This window comes from Myotis brandtii, unplaced genomic scaffold (assembly GCF_000412655.1).
Source record: "Myotis brandtii unplaced genomic scaffold, ASM41265v1 scaffold1423, whole genome shotgun sequence".
NCBI classification, from domain to species: Eukaryota; Metazoa; Chordata; class Mammalia; order Chiroptera; family Vespertilionidae; genus Myotis; species Myotis brandtii.
In genome coordinates, this window is record NW_005355087.1 from 1,279,003 (window position 1) to 1,298,456 (window position 19,454).

At 38.5% G+C, this 19,454-nt stretch overlaps 1 protein-coding gene across 4 annotated transcripts in view; it reads left to right on the top strand.

Moving 5' to 3' along the window:
- The window catches only part of PLD1 (phospholipase D1, phosphatidylcholine-specific), a 220,151-nt gene that overhangs the window by 169,610 nt on the left and 31,087 nt on the right, over nt 1-19,454 (top strand). For all 4 annotated transcript variants that reach the window (XM_005860878.2, XM_005860877.2, XM_005860880.2 and 1 more), the window contains 2 exons: nt 12,545-12,658; nt 15,318-15,367. In XM_005860878.2, the coding sequence (XP_005860940.1) occupies nt 12,545-12,658; nt 15,318-15,367 (164 nt within the window). The remainder of the gene's footprint in view (nt 1-12,544; nt 12,659-15,317; nt 15,368-19,454) is intronic.

The following is a 19,454-nucleotide window of genomic DNA, read 5'->3' on the forward strand; positions in this document are numbered from 1 at the left end:
ATCAAACAAACAAAACCATTCCATTTTTTTCACTTCAATTCATTGAACAGTGGAGAATGTTAAATACATACCCATTTGGGGATTAAAACATTTTTTGACTTCCAGTGGTACTTACTATATTTTCTTCACATAACATATGCAGATTTTTAGACCTAAAAACATTTAGTAACAGTAACTACCAGCATTTTACGTGGTTAATAACAGTTTATTTATACAGACTCTTACTGAATCTTCACAACTACTTTTGAAAGTAGATTATACAGGTTTTGTTGCTATTATTATTGTTATTGTTGTTGTCGTCCCTGTTTTTAGAGTTAAAAAATGATGATGTGACTTGTCTAGGCCACTAACAGCAATAGACAAAAAAGGTTTTGAGTTCAAGTCCTACCCAGTGCCTTCCCCACATCACGTAACTCTAATTCATTGATGGCTAGGATTAAGGACCCCTTTCATAGTTGCCCCAAATTAAGGCAAGAGGGTTGGGCCTTTGTTTTCCCCTCCTCCCATTAACCGGTTATTACATGCGGGCTGACTAGGGGAGAAGGGCATGGCCATGGGTGATGCATGGCCTATGGTGGACAATTCTTGGAGAAGGACTTCCCTGTGAGTAGTCAGTGTCCAACACAGTGGCTGAGGGAATGGTTGTCTCGATCCCGCGGGGAGAGCATCTGCGCAGTGCACCAGCACCATAAAACCTACCCCATCCTGCAGGGTGTACAGTGGGTCCCAGCCTTTACTACACATCAGAATCACCAGAGGACCTTTCCAGAAATATAGAGAGCTGGACTCAACTCTAGGCTGAATGAATTTAACTTCCTGGAGGAGGGCCCAGGCACCTATACTTTATACTAGTAATGTTCTATAGGTAACTCTAGGGCACAGCCAAGATTGCTTAGTGCTTATCTAGAACAGCGTATATGGTCATAAATGTAAATAATGGTCTGTGCTTTTACAGGTGACCTTTGTCCTTTGCTTTCCCACATACTTTTTAAAAGAAAGTCACCATAGGACCTATTTCTGAGATGACTTTTTTAAAAAAAAGTCTTGCTTGCAGTTAGACATTCATGTACACAAACATTTCTTGCATTCTTGCCAGCCCTCCAATTCTATGGGTCAATTTACATCATATTTTCAAAATTACATTATATATCTGTCAACTCTTGCATTTTACCTATGCCGCCATCTTGGTCTCTCGATCTCTGTTTCCCACATACTTTTTAAAAGAAAGTCACCATAGGACCTATTTCTGAGATGACTTTTTTAAAAAAAAGTCTTGCTTGCAGTTAGACATTCATGTACACAAACATTTCTTGCATTCTTGCCAGACCTCCAATTCTATGGGTCAATTTATATCATATTTTCAAAATTACATTATATATCTGTCAACTCTTGCATTTCATGACGCGGGGCTGTCCATTTTATCTAGAAAGCGCATTTGACAAAAAGGAAAAATGATTTTCTCATGAAATTGGAAGGAGTCACATTAAGTTGACAAGCGAGCTCATTGGGCTGAGCAGGGAGTCATGAATTTTGGAGATGTGAACAGGTCATAAGGAGAGTAGCTTGTGCGCCCTCAGTCTCCACTTCACGCATCCCAGTTATTAGCTCCCTAGAGTGCATGGTCTCATAAGTACCTGTAAGATTTCTTCTTAAGTGTTCGGGAGCCTGGAAAAATATTGTTCCTTCGTGTATTGCTCTGTCTTTAAAAATCTGGACTACTTCTAAAATCATAGCATTTATGGCTGGAAAGAACCTTAAGCTACTTTCTGATTGAATATTTCCTGGTGAGACTATGGGCTGCTCCTGAAAGGAAAAGGAATCCAAGAGAGCATGGAAAGGCAGCTTCTGTTGCAGGTCATGTCACAGGCTTTGAGGTTCACAGAGCACATTCAAGACTGGCAATTTCCCCTACCCGGGTAGCTCAGTGTCGTCCCAATATGCCAAGGTTGTGGGTTCGATTCTCAGTCAGGTCACATACAAGAATCAAACAATGAATGCATAAATAAGTGGAACAACAATCAATGTCTCTCTTTCTCTAAATAAATAAATAAATAAATAAACAAATAAATAAACAAATAAATCTTAAGTAAATAAAATAACAAAGACTGGCAATTTCAAGTTTACCCTGTAGACAATAGAAAACAAGTCGATCAGATTTCAAATTAGCTGTGGGTCCTTTACCTCTGATATCTCCAGCCTCACTTTCTTTGACAGTCACATCTCAAAATGGTATGTCTATCACACTTTCAAAGTTTTAGTCGATTTACACACATATTCTGGAAATATATTTTACATTTTCTCCTTCTCTGTACCTCCACATTATTGTTCATCTCCTGTGTGAATTGCACCTATAAAAATATTTCCATTTAATAATATCAAATCCGTGAGCTTGTATACTTAGGGAAGGTAGAAGTGAGAAGCTCATCTTGCAGGCTCCCTGCAGTGGGGCCCTCCTTTTCACTGAGGGCCAGGACGGTGCCACCCCGCTTTCCCTTCCCCCTCTGCTCATTGGCTTCTCTGCTCTCCACTCTTCTGAGACTCAGAGCTTCCTTGCCAAAGTCACGTGCCTAGCAACAGTATAATTTTGGCTGTTGGAAAAAGAATAGAACATAGCGCAAAGCAGATGGAGGGAAATGACAGGCAGCATTCGGCCAGCCTGACCGAGGAACACGGCTGTCTTCCAGGTCCCACCCACCCTGGAGAGAAAGGAGTCTTTAAATTGCCAACTCCCTCCTTAGGGCTGTGCCTTCGTATTTCTGCCTGTGCTGGAATCCAGCCCCACCCCAGTTCCCCGAAGTGTGTTCACTGCTTCCCTCACTTCCTCCTGGTTCCTCCTCAACAGCCATAATTCTTTACAGAAACAGGTCTTCACAGAACTTTCATGTTCTGACCCATGACCTAGAGTCTAAGAATATTGTCCATCGTGTGCTGAGCTAAGAATAGCTGTGGGAATCTGCAGAAAACGAAAAGGTCTGCTCTAATGCGAACTAGTAAAACTGTCTCAGAGTTGAGACCAGCTCCCAACCCACTTGCAGCCTGACTTTGACAACTCAAATCCGACCAGAGATCAGGGAGAAGAAATTGATAGGTTTATGCCCTGTTGGAATAAGCCAAAAGATGGAGTAGAACCAATGGATACAGGTAGAGAACATTTTAAAACAGTGGGTGCCGTAAGTGAATGCTTTCTGAGGATGAAGCCATCTTGTTTATGGAAACTGGTAAAAAGTCAGGAAGTAAGAGAGCGAGTGCATTTTGCACAAAGTTGACACATGCAATGAAAAGGGGAAGTTGATTTAATACCTCTGTACATTAATATTAAGCCGCATTGAAAAATACAACATTAAAGTAGATTGAAAAATACACAATTTTGAAAACTTCTCCAACTCTCCGTGCTTCCTGTAACTATAGACAGTGCCAGATAGTGATTGCACTTTGCCCAGGAGTGGGTGGTGTGGGGAACATTCCTCTGGGAATCTGAAATTGGGAAGCAGGTATATAGAGACCTGGGTTCTTTCCAAGTCTGTTACCTACAGGTGTGTGACCTTTTGAGTGTATCAGTTTGCCTTTCTGATACTGCTTTTTAATCACACACACACACACACACACACACACAAATCTGCTCTACCTAGCTCATATGAATAGATGCCAAAAAAATTAAAATCATCAATTGTCAGTTCATGTAAGAAATTTATTTTGTGATTTCTAGGAAATTCATCATCTGGAAAATGCTAGCTCACTGTCAATTTGAGCAAGGGAAAAGAAGCACAATACTCAAATGAACTGCTTCAGATTAATATTTATGTTAGAAACAGAAATGTTTTCATTAAATAGATGTTCAATATGCCTTATTTTAAGTTATGAGATGGCTACAGCTGGATTAGTAAACCTTACATGATTTCCTACTGCTGGCGCTCCTTCATCCTGAGACAAGTAGAGGCACATTATTGAAACACTGGCTAGAGGTGTCCTGCCAGAAATCTATCACTGGCTTCTTCTGGGAATCAGTTTTGGATCCCCCATTATTGATTTCATAACACCCTCCCCCAAAATATAAAATGAAGTGAAAGGTATTCTGGAATATGATATGAGTTCAGTTTTGCTTTAATTTTAGACACTATTTACTTTATTCTTGTTGGAAGGGGTATAAGCTTGTTAATTGAAATCACTGGTTGTTAAATGAATAATAATGCTATTTTGAGTTGTTCCACATCCAAGGTGATGTATATACACTACTTCATTCAGTTCTCACATCGACCTTGTGAAGTGGATGCATAATTATTCCCATTCTACAGATGAGGCAGCTGAGGCCAAATGAGATTAGGTAACTTGCAAATCATACAGCTGTTGATGAGGGGAACTGAGACTGCGGCCACGTCCTTAGGACTTCACCATGTGTTCTTCACCACTAAGCTACACAGCTCCCCTTATTTTGGGGAAGTGGAGAAGTGATCATGTTAAGCCTTCCGGAAGTCTATGGAAGATACTGTATTCTAAAACAATACAATCAGATGGATATTTTATTTTTTAAAGTAATTGCTTGACAGATAAAAATTTGTTAGGCTTAAAGGAAAATCTACATATTCTAATTACCATATCCTATGATTTGTATACCAAATAGGACACATTGGGTATGTTTCAAAACCACTGTCTAAAAGAAATTTAAACTACAGTTATAATAAAACGAATTTAAAAAACACATTCAAATTAAGTATGCCATTTGCTGGTTTCACATTTTTTTTTCTTGTGGGATAATTTCTAAGCTCTGTAAAATTTCTGGAGAAGAGGTTACATTGGGGCAGAGATGACAACATCTCGTGGCAGAACTTCTGATTTAGATCATTTAATTGCCTTTGCTTGATTTCTAAAATATATAAATGGTCATCTCAGCAGATAGGTGTAAAGATTAGCGGTAGGAAGAGAAGAGCCTAATAATCATTTAGAGAGCCTGAACATGTGCCCTTGCACAGAGAGGAAGGAAGAGAGAGACTCTAAAAAAAAAGAGAGAGAATGAAACCATCTGGGCCATGGTGAGAGCAGCTGAATAAAGGATTTTGTAGAATCTTATTTGGGGGCCACTGAGGGACATGCCTGCCAAAGACTATCACATCCAGAGTGAAACCTACATGTTAAGCTAATCCTGAACACGCCTACATTTAAAAGCTGGCCATTTTCAAAAGGCAACCAATGAAAAAAATTGTGTGTGTGCACTACAAGATATAGTACATCATAAAGTATAAGGTCACACATAAAATATTCAAAGACAGTGCTGAATGGGGCCAGCATTTCTAGCTAACTAGAAAAGATTTTAGCCAACTCCCTCATTTACAGATGAGAAAACTGAAACCCAGGAAGATCTACTGCATTTTAAAAGATTTGCCAAACAACATAAAATAGGCTACGTCCCAAACCACTGAGAAACAACAGATCCAATTCTCACATAACTGATACCACTGCAGTAGAATGCTCTCTCCACACAAGACACGAAGGCCCAACCACAATTCTTCTTATTTCTGGAAGCTTTCACTGCTGCAGAATCTACAGCAATGATAGGATTTATAACCAGCTCTTGAAGTTTGCGGCAAAGAAACATGATCTGCAAATCTCAAATTCTCAACAAATAAAGCGTCTCGTCACTGGAGAAGCACAGTGACCTCCTTTGGGACCGTCTTACAGACCCGCAGACCCCGCTCCTCCTGGCTGCCCTCCGTGCTGAGGACAGACCCAGGGGTGCAGGAGGAGGGGTTCACAGAGAGAAGAATGAGGAGGGAAATAAGTAGAGGAAAGCCACTGCTTTGAATTAGTCCTCCCCTTTTAAAGGTACAGATGGCATTACAGCAATCACCGAAATTAAAAATATTATTAAACATCCCACATTCTCATCACCCTATAAAATTTTATTTTCCCATTTCCTTTTTTGTTCATACTAATATATATCCTATCTAATAATAGACAAACATGGTAATTGACCGTACCTTCGCTATGCCTCCCATTGGCTAATCAGCAAGATATGCAAATTAACCGCCAACAAAGATGGTGGTTAATTTGCATACGTAGGCACGAAGTGGCAGAGCGAAGACTGAAGGTGGCTCTGGCCAGAGCAGTGCAGGCTTGAAGGCAGCTCAAGCTGGAGCAGTGAAGACTGAAGGCAGCTCCGGCCAGAGCGAAGGCCTGGGTCCCAAGTGCCAGAGGAAAACCGGTGCTGGCAGCCAGGGGGAGGGAAGGCCTATTGCACGAATCTTTTAAGATATATATATATATATATCTTTTCTGTTGAATTGTAACTTATTTCCTTTTCCTGTAACTCACCTGAGTTTGTGTCTCAAGTCCATTTCCACACAATAGAAGGAAATGTAGGTTAGTCACTTCCTTGTAAGTGTGGACAGATTCAGTGATTTTTGTCATTTCGGCTCTGTATTCAGTCAGCCAGGGTGCTGCACACCTCATCCTTGGTATAGATGCTGAGGGGACCTGGATCTTTGGAGAGGGGCTTCCAGCTCTGGGCATTGATCTGTCTCAGGCCTGTTCTGGCTTCAGCTTACTGTGGCATGGAAGCCTCGGCCTTCTCCTGCCATCCCTGCCTTTCGGGCACTTCTCCTCTATTGCTGTCACATCACACGGGCTGGTGGATGTTTCTCTCAGTTCCTCTGGAAGCAAGGCTCAAGTCCTCAGGGCTCCCATATCCTCATGTAACCCTAACCTTAACCCTAACCCTAACCTCCTGTTCTTCCTGGAATTCTGCTTGAAGGAGAAGGACAGAGTTCCTGAACTGATTCTTATTTTTATTTCTTTATACTCCTGTCTCAGCTCAGAGAATATCTAGTTCCCAGATCTAAGAAAGCTGACATCTTTGTGCCCTGGTTTGTTTTGAAAGAGCCATGCCTGCTTCTATCTTCAGTCACTGAGTGAAGGAAGTTCACACATTTAAGGGGAAAAATTATTTAACATTTCATAAAAATCAGCCTGTCACATCTGTAACTGTCATGTAATTGTAACTTTGCATTGGGGCCATTTTAACACAGTACCAGAAGTATTTTGCTTTTAGGTCATCAAGTGATCATTTTTAGTGGCTGCAAAAATGAGTGGCTACAGCATAATTTTGTTAACCGTCCCTCTATTATTGGACATTTATCTCCAATTTTTAGCTATTAGACATAGCACTGCCATACAAGTTCATGAGTTTTGAAAGAAAAACTTATTTTAACAAAAAGCCTGAGAATGCAATTTTATAAAACTGTTCTGAACTAAAGTGAATAGAGCGATTGCTTGCATGATGGCTGGGTGCCCGCGAGCTCTTATCTGGCTTTTAGGATCATAAATAATTCTGCACATTAGGAGCTCTGGTCCTTGCCCTCCGCTGATTGCTATCATCTGCACCACCCCGACGTCCCAGGGTGCAGTGTTTCAGGAGAAATGAGACTCCTCAGCAGCCGGGAACTGTTGTTGTCTGTGGATGGGATCAAGGAAGGAGATTGGACAGATTCTTGAATAGAACTTTCTCTTCATTGGCTTAAACCTAACCACGATTTTACAGTTTGAAATCCTAGAGTTCTTTTTTCCCTACAGTAGTAAACATCTAAGTCATTTCTGCTAATTTGCTTAACACAGTTTAAAAATTGTATCATTTGGGAAATTCAAGAACTACTCCATTGTAAAAAAAACAAAAAAGAAAGAAAGAAAAGGAGCTAATGAAGTCCCAAGAACAAGACAAGTTAAGTATTCTGATTCTTACAAAGTAAATTTGTAAGAATTTTTTATCTAAAGATATTTAGATAAAAAATATTTTTACAGGACACTTCTCAGTAGCTTACATACGAGATCTCCATTTGGATGTCATGTTTGCTTTTATAAAACATGAGGATAAAAGGGAACCATCTTTTACAAATAGAGTCACAAACTCTTGATGTTCAGGACCAGCAATACCACTTCTGAAATTTTCCCCACAAATGTGAAAAAATAATTTTGTGGGTCAGCATACATAGCAAAGTATGTAGTTATTTTGAAATAACACCCACAAAAATTAGAAACAATTTAAATGTCCACCAATAGAGAACTGGTTTAATATTATGGTATGGATGTATGGTGGCATACTATGTCACTGCTGTTAAAAAATGGGCAACTCTCTATGTACAGAATTTCCAGGATACACTGATAAATGATACAAATAACACTCAGTAAAGTGTGTATAGTATTTTCATATTTGTGTATAAGAAAAGAGTACATGTATATGCTTATAAATTCATAGACTATTTCTGAGAAACATGGAAGATAATAGGCATTGCTTTAAGGGAGAGGAAATGGACCCAGGAACAAAGGAGAATTTGGGGGAGGGGGTTAAATTATATTTTCAAATTATAAGTTATATTTTTAAATTATATTTATTGGGATGGCATTGGTGTACAATTCTATGATACATTATCTGTATACTGTATTATGTTCCCACCACCCAGAGTCAAATCTTCGTCCATCACCATATATTTTATTCCCTTTACCTTTTATTAACCCCCACTTCCTCTGGTAACTACATACTGTTGTCTGTGTCTATGAGTTTTTATTTGTTTTTTTATCTTGTTTGTTCATTTGTTGTTTTCAGTTTTATATCCCACATATAAATGAAATATGATTCTTGACATTTTCTGTCTGACATTTCCCTTGGCATGATAATCTCAAGACACATCCACATTGTCGCAAATGGCAGTATTTGATCTTTCCTTATGGCTGAGTAGTATTCCATTGTATATATATGTACCACATCTTCTTTATCCAATCTTCTATCAAAGGACACTTTAGGATAACTGTATGACCCAGCAATGCCATTCCTGGATGTATACTCAAAAAGACTAAAAACAGGGACTCAGATACTGTATGCAAACATTCATTGCAGCGTTATTCACAATATCCAAAAGGTGGAAACAACCCAAGTGCCTATCAACAGATGACTGGATAAACAAAATGTGGTTTATACATATAATGGAATATTATTCAGCCATAAGAGGGAAGGAAATTTTAACACATGATACAACATCGATGAAACTTGAGGACATTATGCTAAGTGAAATAAGTCAGACACAAAAGGACAAATGTTGTATGATTCCACTTAGATGAAATACCTAGAATAGTCAAATCCATAGAGAGAGAAAGGTTACCAGGAGTTGCAGAGAGGGGAAGTAGGGGAGTTATTGCTTAATTATCACAGATTTTCTTTCTGGGGTCATGAAAGTTTTGGAAATAGATATTGTCAACAATGGTCATTGGTACTAATTCAACACTAACAGGAATCTCCAATTTGGGGTGCAGTGGAGAAGGAAACTCTATTCAGTGCAAAACAGCTCAACTGTGACACAGCACAGCTGTGAAAACACCAAGGTTATAGAACAGCTCAGTTGTGACGCAGCACGGCCATGAGGTGGCCTTGGGGCCAGGCGGCTTTAGGGCCAGGCCTTCTCCAGCCGCACAGCTCTGCTCTGCTCTTTGCACATCTGCTTTGCACTGCACTGTGCTTTGTCTGCTCTGTGCTACACCAGTCTCCTCTGCTTTCCTCTGCCAGGGCATCTTCAGTGTTTCAGCTCAGCCGGGAAATGCAGTCTTCAGTCTTTGGAAAGGGAAAGTGAGCTCTTGAAGCCAGAGAGGAGCTGGCTTATATGGACAGAAGTCCTGCCTCTGGTACCTGATTGGCCAGTCCTCATGCAAACAAGGACTGTAAATCCTTGTTTGCATGAGGACAGTTTGATTGGTCCAAAGCACTGTCCTGATTGGCCAGAATAGAGCTGCTCTGGTTGGTCAGAGCTGTGCATCTCTGACTGGATGTGGAAAGCCTCAGTCCTATTGTTTGATATAGCATTTCAGGAAATTCTTTATAAGGGCTGGCTCAGAGGGCAGAAAACAGTGCAGGCAGGCAGTCTAGCGCAGGCTTCTCCCTGAAGTGCAGTTTCCGTGAAAGGCCTCCGTGCAGAAGTGGCTGCTAGGGTTTGTATTTTTTCAATTTGAGCCAAGCTAGCCACCAGGAGTCCTTCTTACTAGGTGTCTTCTTTCTCAGGGTTCACAGTATCATGATGGTTGCATAACATATGAATGTAATTCATACCACTGAATAGTACACTTAAAAATGGTTAAAAAGGCAATACATATATATATATATACAAAATTAAAGTAAAATGTACTGTAATTTAAAGAAAAATTACCTGTTCAGCTTAACCTTTATTCCCCAGAAACATTCTTACAGCCTGACCTCATCTTTCCAAGAAAATAGTGCCAAATGCATACCGTGTGCCAGGATTTCCACTGGACACTGCCAGAAATCCTATATAATAAAAGCCTAATATGCTAAGTGTCTGGTCATCCGGTCATCCAGTCAACCAATCAAAGCATAATATGCTAATGACATGCTAAGACTGCTCAACTGCTCGCTATGATGTGCACTGACCACCAGGGGGTAAACGCTCCGACCGGAAGGTTAGCTTGCTGCTGGGGTCTGGCTGATCGGGACTTAGTGAGGCGGGCTGGACACGCCCTGGAGCCCTCCCGAAGTCCCTCCCCAGCTGGCCAACCTCCCACATCCCTCCTGGCCCTGATCATGCACCGGTGGTGTCCCTTGGCCTGGCCTGTCCCCTCTCGCAATCTGGGACCCCTCAGTGGATGTCAGAGAGCCAGTTTCAGCCTGATCCCACAGGCCAGGCCAAGGGACCCACTGGTGCACGAATTCGTGCACTGAGCCTCTAGTAGAAAGATATGTGGACATACGTCCTGTATTTCAAAAGAGCTTATCACATGGCCTAGGCAGCAGACATTTGTGTCACTATTTTGTAAGGCCAGAGGGGCGAGTAGACGTTCTGGCTTTGTGCCATGGAAGTACAGAGGTGGGAGCAAACCTATTTTGATTGGAAGATTCAGGATGGCTTGACCAAGGAAGGAGCCTTTCAGCTGCCCTGGAAGAAGTGGCATTCCGAGAGCTGGAGAAGGGAATTCCAAACTGAGGGAGCAGATGAGCCAGCCCTCCTTAGTAGGGAGGTGCACCCCTGAGCAAAGGGACGGTGGGTCTGGGCAGATCAGACCGAAGCTGATTCTGAAAGGCAGTTGAAGCCTGATGGTGTCCATTTTTAAGTGTCCAGTTTTAATTGATTTGGACTTTTCAATACTGTCTCTGGGGAAATAGCTTATGTATTCTTTCTGTTCTTTTCCACTACCCTATTCACCATTTAGGGATGCGAGCCTCTTACCCTTATCAGAGAGAGAACTTGAACAGTTTAACATTTTGTTAATGGTTTATTTTCCACCTCAAACTATGTTTGCCATCTAGTGATTAGTCCATGCCATTACAACAACCATTCCAAATTCCTGGTTTCTCAGCACCAGTTAAGCCTTCAGACTTCTGTTGGCTATCACTTCTATCTGAACTTCACTTACCACATGTCCTGCCACATACATTGACATTTAGAGACATCAGTAATGAAATCTGACCCCTCAAGAGGAGTGATAATATTCACATGAAAGAAAATGCAGTTGTTTAGGAGAAATGAATGTTAGAAATTATTATGAAAAGTTGAAGTAGGATCTGATTTGAAAGTTAGGCAGTAGCAGCACCTTTGTGTGACTATAGACACTGAGATACGCGGCTGAAAGTTCAACCACATTGGGTTCCACAGTCATTCCCGGGCTTTCTCTTCTTCGCGTGTCTCTTCCAAATGGGGACAAAGACTTTTAACAACTTTGCCTCCAAATGGGGGATTCCTGTTTGAACATACTTCTCCAAATTTCTGACTTTCTGACTGTAGATCAAAGTAAGGAGCCGCACATTCTTCTATTTGTGACATCACTGAGTAGCTAAGACTACCCAACAGCATTTCTTTTAAAGGCTGTCGTTAATCAGTTGGGAGAATGGGCCAAAAAAAATACTGTGTTATATATGCAGGGGATTTAAAATCATCAATCACCCAGAATTCTTGAAGGACCCAGGGAAACATTTAGCCTCTAAACCAGAGCTTTCAGAGCTGAGTTAGTTTCTAAACAATGATGACTTCTGCATCGTTGGAAATTAGTCTAGAAGGTCCAGTATGTCTTTTTGCTCTAGAGATCTAAGCTATGGGAAATCATTTACTCAACAGCTATTAACTGAATGCCTATTTGCCAGTCTCTGAGCTAGAATATAACTATAGATATAACATGTTACACACAAAATTATTATGAAAGTCTTTTTGAAAATTTTGTTATAGCCTCTCTCCACCCTTCCCGCTCCCCGCATCTTCCATGGGATCCAAGCAAGGCTTTCTTGCAGTGAATTTTGAACTAGGAGGATTATGCTATGGGTACAATTCCCACTTTACTGCCAAGGTCACTTATTTTTCAGTTTGTTATGAACTGTTAGCCTGGAAAATAGCTTCTGGCCTCCAATCCAAAAGCAGCCCTGAAGCCCTGAGATGGGATAGAATGCACTGTAGGAAGCCATCAGCTCAGTCTCTAAAACCATGTGAGAGGCTTGGCTGGCATTTTAAACTGTTACTGTATGTATCTTGTTGTTGTTGTTGAATCTGTCTGCCTCTGATTTTTGCAGGGAAGGCCGGAGATACCGGGTGTATGTTGTGATACCGCTTCTGCCAGGGTTTGAAGGAGACATTAAAACGGGCGGAGGAAACGCTCTCCAGGCGATAATGCACTTCAACTTCAGGTGCCAGAATCCTAGTGTGTTCTGTTTTCAGCTTTCAATCAGCCGTGCCCATAAGCTGGTGAAAGGAATGGAAATGTTTGTCCACATTTATTCAGTGGGGTGTTGAACAAATGAACACTTTTCTTTTTTTACTCTGAATCTTGGCCTGTTTACTAGTTGGTAAAATTCAAGTAGAACCTAAAATCATAAAGGGTAGGCCTACAACACATGGCAAGTATAAAAAAACTAAAATATTAGTCTCGTTTATATTTGTTGCCTAGTATATATGTACATATAATACTTATTATATATATAAAATATATAGTATACATATTGTAAATATAAAATAATGTATAATAAATATTACATATAAATACAATGTAAAATATAAAACATATGGAGTTATTGTCTCCATTTATAATATACATATTTATATATACTAAAGAACTAAAATATCAGTCTCCTTTATATTCACAAATATTTTATATGTATATATTTATGCATAATAAATATACATATAGAGACAAGGACTTTATATATTATATAAAATATATGTATAAAAATATATGTACCTATTGATTTTTAAATTATTTTTAAAGCTACCAAATTAGTTATTGAATTTTCTATATTCTTTGCAGTTATATAGAAAAAATGCTTAAAATGCTATGATTTGTGCAAGTTTGTTTATGATTTTCTAGGTAGTAAATCCTTCAACAAGGTTGTAATAATAGTCTCTGCTAGAAGCATGAAGGTTCTTTCCTAGCTCCTGAAATTTTAATTCTTTTTCTCTACCACTTCTTAGCTAAAATTATAGGGAAAGTGGTTAAGTTCTATTCTTGATATTCTAAAAAGCAGTGAATAGGCACTGCTCAAAAAGACACTTGAGCCCTGGCTGGTTTGGCTCAGTGGATGGAGCGTTGGCCTACGGACTGAAGGGTCCTGGGTTCGATTCTGGTCGAGGGCACATGCCTGGGTTGTGGGCTCAATCCCCAGTGGGGGACATGCAGGAGGCAGCCAATCAATGATTCTCTCTCATCATTGATGTTTCTATCTCTCTCTCCCTCTCCCTTTCTCTCTGAAACCAATAAAAATATATTTTTTTTAAAAAGAGGCACTTGAGGCTTCAGCTTTGGCCAGTGGACCATCATGAAGAGGGTTGAGGGGGACTAGCTGGTGGACAGGTGGGGAGCGGCGGTTTCTCTCTGGGTCACGTAGCTGGGAAAGAGAATAGGAGTGAAGAGGCAGGTGGACAGCCTGGGCATGGCTCCAGGTCCCAGCTAGAAGCTCTGTAACCTGAGATACAAAAGAATCCTACTCAAGATCCCACTTTTAATAACACAAAGCAAAGAACAGAACCTGGGTATTTTCTTTTAATATCCCTTGTTTTCCAAAGCGCCTGTAGTCGACCACTTTTATAATCAAACCTTTTTTAGAGGACAAAGGAGACCTCACAGAACCCCCAGTATATGGAGCAAAAAAGGGTTTGGAGCCTTCATCAAATTAGGGGTAGGGGCTTAGATGCCTTGCTACTGGTTCCCCCTTCCTAGTGGAACCCCCTGTAGGATCCGAGGGTCTTCTGTGCACAGTTTGAGTGCCCCATTGTGGTGGAAATATATATATTTTTTAATCTTCTTATTTTATTCAGACTTTTCAAGCTTCTGTCTGTCTGCTGGTGTTTCAAGTAAAGATTTTTTTTTGGTTTGTCTCTTCTTGAGGAATTTTGTCTGGTTACAGTATGAGAGAACTTTAACTGCGGTTTGGTCTATACACTCAGATTGAAGATTTGCCCATTTCTACTATTATCTGATTTATAACATGACAAACAAAGCTTTTCAAGTATTTAAGGCCCTGACATAATGTTTAATCAGCTATTAACCACCCTATTTGCCATTCTAATGTTATTTTTGGAATATTGTCAATTGTAATTATTTTTGGGGATTATTTTCTTGGGTTTGAACCAGCTGAATAAAATAACATGCTTGGCTTTTGTTCAGCAACTAAAACTATAACCTTTTATTATGCAAAACATCTCTATTTGCTGGCATCATCTTTAATAATATCAGCATTTCCCAGGCATAACTGTATTTTTAATTACTTTCATAAAGCAAGCAGATGGAGCATGGGATTTTTTGTTTTGTCAGTCTTTACAATTCATAGACTGTTATCAGAGTCTTGAGAAACAAAATCATTAATAGTCAGTTATTTGAGACTATATTTTTCACTTTTAAGGGGTTTGCCAACTTTACAGAGAGCACAAGTATAATAGTTTCTTTAATTATAAAATTATTCTGCTAAAATTTTGCCCTTTTTACCCCTGAAAGCAATGTGATTGTGTAAGTATTCTTATCTATTGAGGCATTCTAAATTTATCTTCACTGTCAACAAATTGTCTAAAAAGGAAAATTCATTCATAATCCATCTTTTAAAAATAACATCTTTCTGAAATAAATTTTATAATTTTTCCTTTTACCCACCTCAAAACAACTACCTTGTTCCATCAGTAGCATTACAAAAGTGGTAGTTATTGTTTTCATGTTTTAGATTTTTTAAAAAAATCTATGTAGCATCTTTTCTCAAAAGCACTTGTTCTGTTTTTACCTGGATTAGGACTAAATCCTGCAAATTGGGATTAGTTCCTTTGCAACCTCCATAATGATTTCCTTTCTTTACATATTTTTAGGACCATGTGCAGAGGAGAAAATTCCATCCTTGGACAGTTAAAAGTAGAGCGTAAGTAACTGCTTTTCTTTTCCTCCATGGCTGTTTTGGCAACGTACCAATAATCATTAATATTTTCATAGTGTGATTGTAGAACTCTCTTTACAAAAGGTATCCCATGCAATACTTAACAGATATCAATTTATTCTCATTAAATTGTCCAAACCAATGACTTGAGATGCATAGGTAATAAAGATGAGAATATCTTATAATGTATTTTATTATTTATATTTATTTGTAATAACTGTTTTGATAATAAGTGGGATTTGTAAAGCACTTCACAAGATCTTGCATATATCTTCTCCTATGATCCTTCACCCCAGTCCTAGGTAGTAAGCAGGACAGATGTCATCCCTGCATTAAAGATGAGAATATAATGCTACAAGGTTAACAGGTATTCATGTGGCCTCCTATAAATGTAGAAATTCCAGGCTCTAAATTTTTGAGGACATTATACTGGAGGTAAATAAGAAAAAAACACAGTAATACCTTTCACTTATTTTAATCCTTCATATTTTCAAAGGCACTTTCTCAGATACCTTCTTAAATAATCCTTTTACGTAGTTCTTAACTACAATATATTGTAACCAAGGGTTTGCTTATCTATATCTCTGTGAACTGACTCTAACTTCAGCACATAATAGGTGCTCAATAATGTTATATGCCCTATACAATAGAAAGTTTCAAAAGTTTCAACAAGAAATAAACTGGAGTCCGAACTCAAATGGTCTGACCTTCAGTTCAGATTGGGTCTAGATTGTGAAAAGTTGAAGGTTCACATTAAAAAGACTAGATTTTATCCAGAAGGAGATAAAACGAGGTTGATGGAAGCCTCTGATTCCTGGAGTGAACTCACCTAAGTGGTGTTTGTATGAATATTCACTTACTCTTGGTAAGCAAAGTAGAGAGAGACATGGCAGGTGAGAGATAATGACACATTGGTAATGGATAGAAGGTTATGTATGAATAAGACTGTGAAGGAAGACTTGAGGGGATATAGGAGCAGAGAGTAAGAGAAGTATCAGATAATCTAAGAGCTTCAATCCAACTGGCCAGGAGAATGGAGCTGCCACAGGGAGGTCTGAAAAAGACAGGAGGGGCCATCACAATAATGTGATGACAAGTGGCATGACTTTCAGATATTCCAATAAACTCAAATTTTTGAAGATTGTATGTACTAGATAATGTATCAGAATGTGGGGAGAAAATATTAGTCCTTTCATGTATGTATATTTTTCTCTTAAAGAATTAGGATATCACTAGGAATGGCATAGTAAGGATTTCCAAAAACTCACTCCTGCATAAAAATAACAAAAACACTACAAAAAATAGTTCAAGTCATCTTTTTCAGATCTCTGGAAATTAACCAAAGGCATGTGACAATCTGAAGAGTATTTATTCCAGAAAGATAGCAGAATCTTAATAAATGCAGCAAGATTTGTGGCATTTTGATTTTCCATGTACCCATCCCCCTCTCCTCATTTCCACACTAGCCATGAAAGCCAACTTATCACTATGAAACCTAGCAGCTTAGCCACCACTGGAAGGAGCCAAATGGGTTTGAAGCTCCTGAATTCTGACAATTCTGAGAATTGTCATAATTTGACCTGTCTGACAGTTTGAAAGTCATTAAAACAACTAGTTTAACTATGTTCAAAGAACTAAAGGAAATGATATGTAAAGAACTAAAGGAAGTATAAAAGCAAAATCTTCTCAATTAGAGACTATGGAAAAGGAGAATTTTTAAATTAAAATGTTTCCATAAAAGTCTTTTAGAAAAAGAAGTAATGACATACAGGGTGGAGCAAAAGTAATAATGCAAGACTAAACTCTGCATTTCATGTGCTCACAACTATAAACCTACTTTTTCCCATCCCTGTATAAATTTTGAAGTTGAAAAGTATAATAACCAAAATAAAATGCACATTAGAGGGGCTCAGTAGTAGATCAGAGCAAGCAGAAGAATCAACAAACTTGATGATAGGTTCATTGAGAGTATTCAGTCTGATGGGACAGAAAAGAAAAATAATGGAGAAAAATGTATAGAGCCTTAGGGACCTGTAAAACATCACGAAGCACACCAGCATAATGGGAGTCCCAGAAGGAGAAGAAAGAGAAAAAACTGCAGATAGAATATTTAAAGAAATAACAACTGAAAACTTCCCCCAAAACATGAATCTACACATCCAAGAAGCTCAACAAAATCTAAGTAAGATGACTTTAAAGAGATCTACACCAAAACAATCATAATCAAAATAGTGAAAGACAAAGATAAAAAGAGAATCTTGAAAGCAGCAAAGGTGAAGCAAATAATCAGTAAGATTAATAACCAATTTCTGATCAGAAACCATTCTGTCATTTTTTATAATGTCCTTTATAACAAAAAATGTTTATTTTTGATGAAATTTATCCATTTTTATGGTTTTTGTTTTTGGTGTACAATCCAAGCAACCATTGCTGAGTCCATTATGGAAGAAAATGTTTGTAAATCATATATCTAGTAAGGAATTGGTATCCTGAATATATAAAGAACATTTAGAAGTCAACAATAAAAAGAATAATTCAATTTTAAAATGGGCTAAGGATCTAAGTAGACATTTCTCCAAAGAAGATATATGAATGGTCAATAATCACATGAAAAGATGCTCAACATCATTAGTCATTAGGGAAATTCAAATAAAAACCACAAGATACAACTTCATACCCACCAGAATGGCTATAATTTAAAAAATAAAAAAGTCATTGAAAGAATATGGAGATATTAGAACCCTCATATGGTACGTTACTGTTGGGAATTCAAAACTGTTCAATCTCTTTGGGAAGTAGTTTGATAATTCTTCAAAAATTAAAAAGAGAGTTACCATATAATCCAGCAATTCTGCCGCATAGTACATACCCTAGAGAGTGGAAAACATATGTCCACACAAAACTTGTATTTGAATGTTTATAGCATCATTATTTATAATAGCCCAAAAGTGGAAGCAACATAATATCCATTAGTTGATGAATGTAAAAAGAAAATGTGTTTATCCATACAATGGAATATTATTTAGATATAAAAAGGAATATACTGATACATGCTACAACATGCATGAACCTTGAAAATATTATGCTAAGTGAAAATAAACCAGACACAAAAGACCAAAGGCCACATATTTTATAATTCCATTGTTTATGAAAAATTTTAACAGACAGTAAAGTAAATTAGTCATTTCCAAGGTCTGGGGAGAGAATGGAATGGAGAGTGACTCCTAATAAGTATGGTTTCTTTTGGGGGTAATAAAAATGTCTTAAGATTAGATGGTGGTGATAGTGTATAGCATCTCAATATACTTTTAAAAACACTGATTTGTATACTTTAAAAGCTGCATTTTATGACCCATGATATTTTAAATGATTTGGAAGCTTTAAAATAATAAATTAAACTTTTAGTGTGTGTGTTCAGTGTTCAATAATTTTTCACTAATGGTCTGCTCAGTCTAAAAAACTTTAGAAACAATCTTTGACATAGACATGCACATCACCAATAATAAATACTTTCCAAAGTTGTATCTAATTGCATCCAGGTCAGAGAAGATTTACCAGAGCATTATCCCTAAACTCAATTTTCTAGTGGCTCAAAATGAAGATGATAGTGAATGAGTAAGTTTAAAAGATACACTGATAAAACCAGGAGAACCACTCAGTGCTGACCATGGCTAGTAAAATGCAAAAGTGAGGTTATCCGCCAAAACCGGTTTGGCTCAGTGGATAGAGCATCGGCCTGCGGACTGAGGGGTCCGAGGTTCGATTTCAGTCAAGGGCATGTACCTGGGTTGCGGGCACATCCCCAGTAGGAGATGTGTAGGAGGCGGCTCATTTATGTTTCTCTCCCATCGATGTTTCTAACTCTCTATCTCTCTCCCTTCCTCTCTGTAAAAAATCAATAAAATATATTTTTTTAAAAAGTGAGGTTATCCTATCTAATAATAGACAAACATGGTAATTGACCATACCTTCGCTACGCCTCCCATTGGCTAATCAGCGTGATATGCAAATTAACCACCAACAATGATGGTGGCTAATTTGCATACTGCAGGCAGGCGGGATGGTGCTGTCC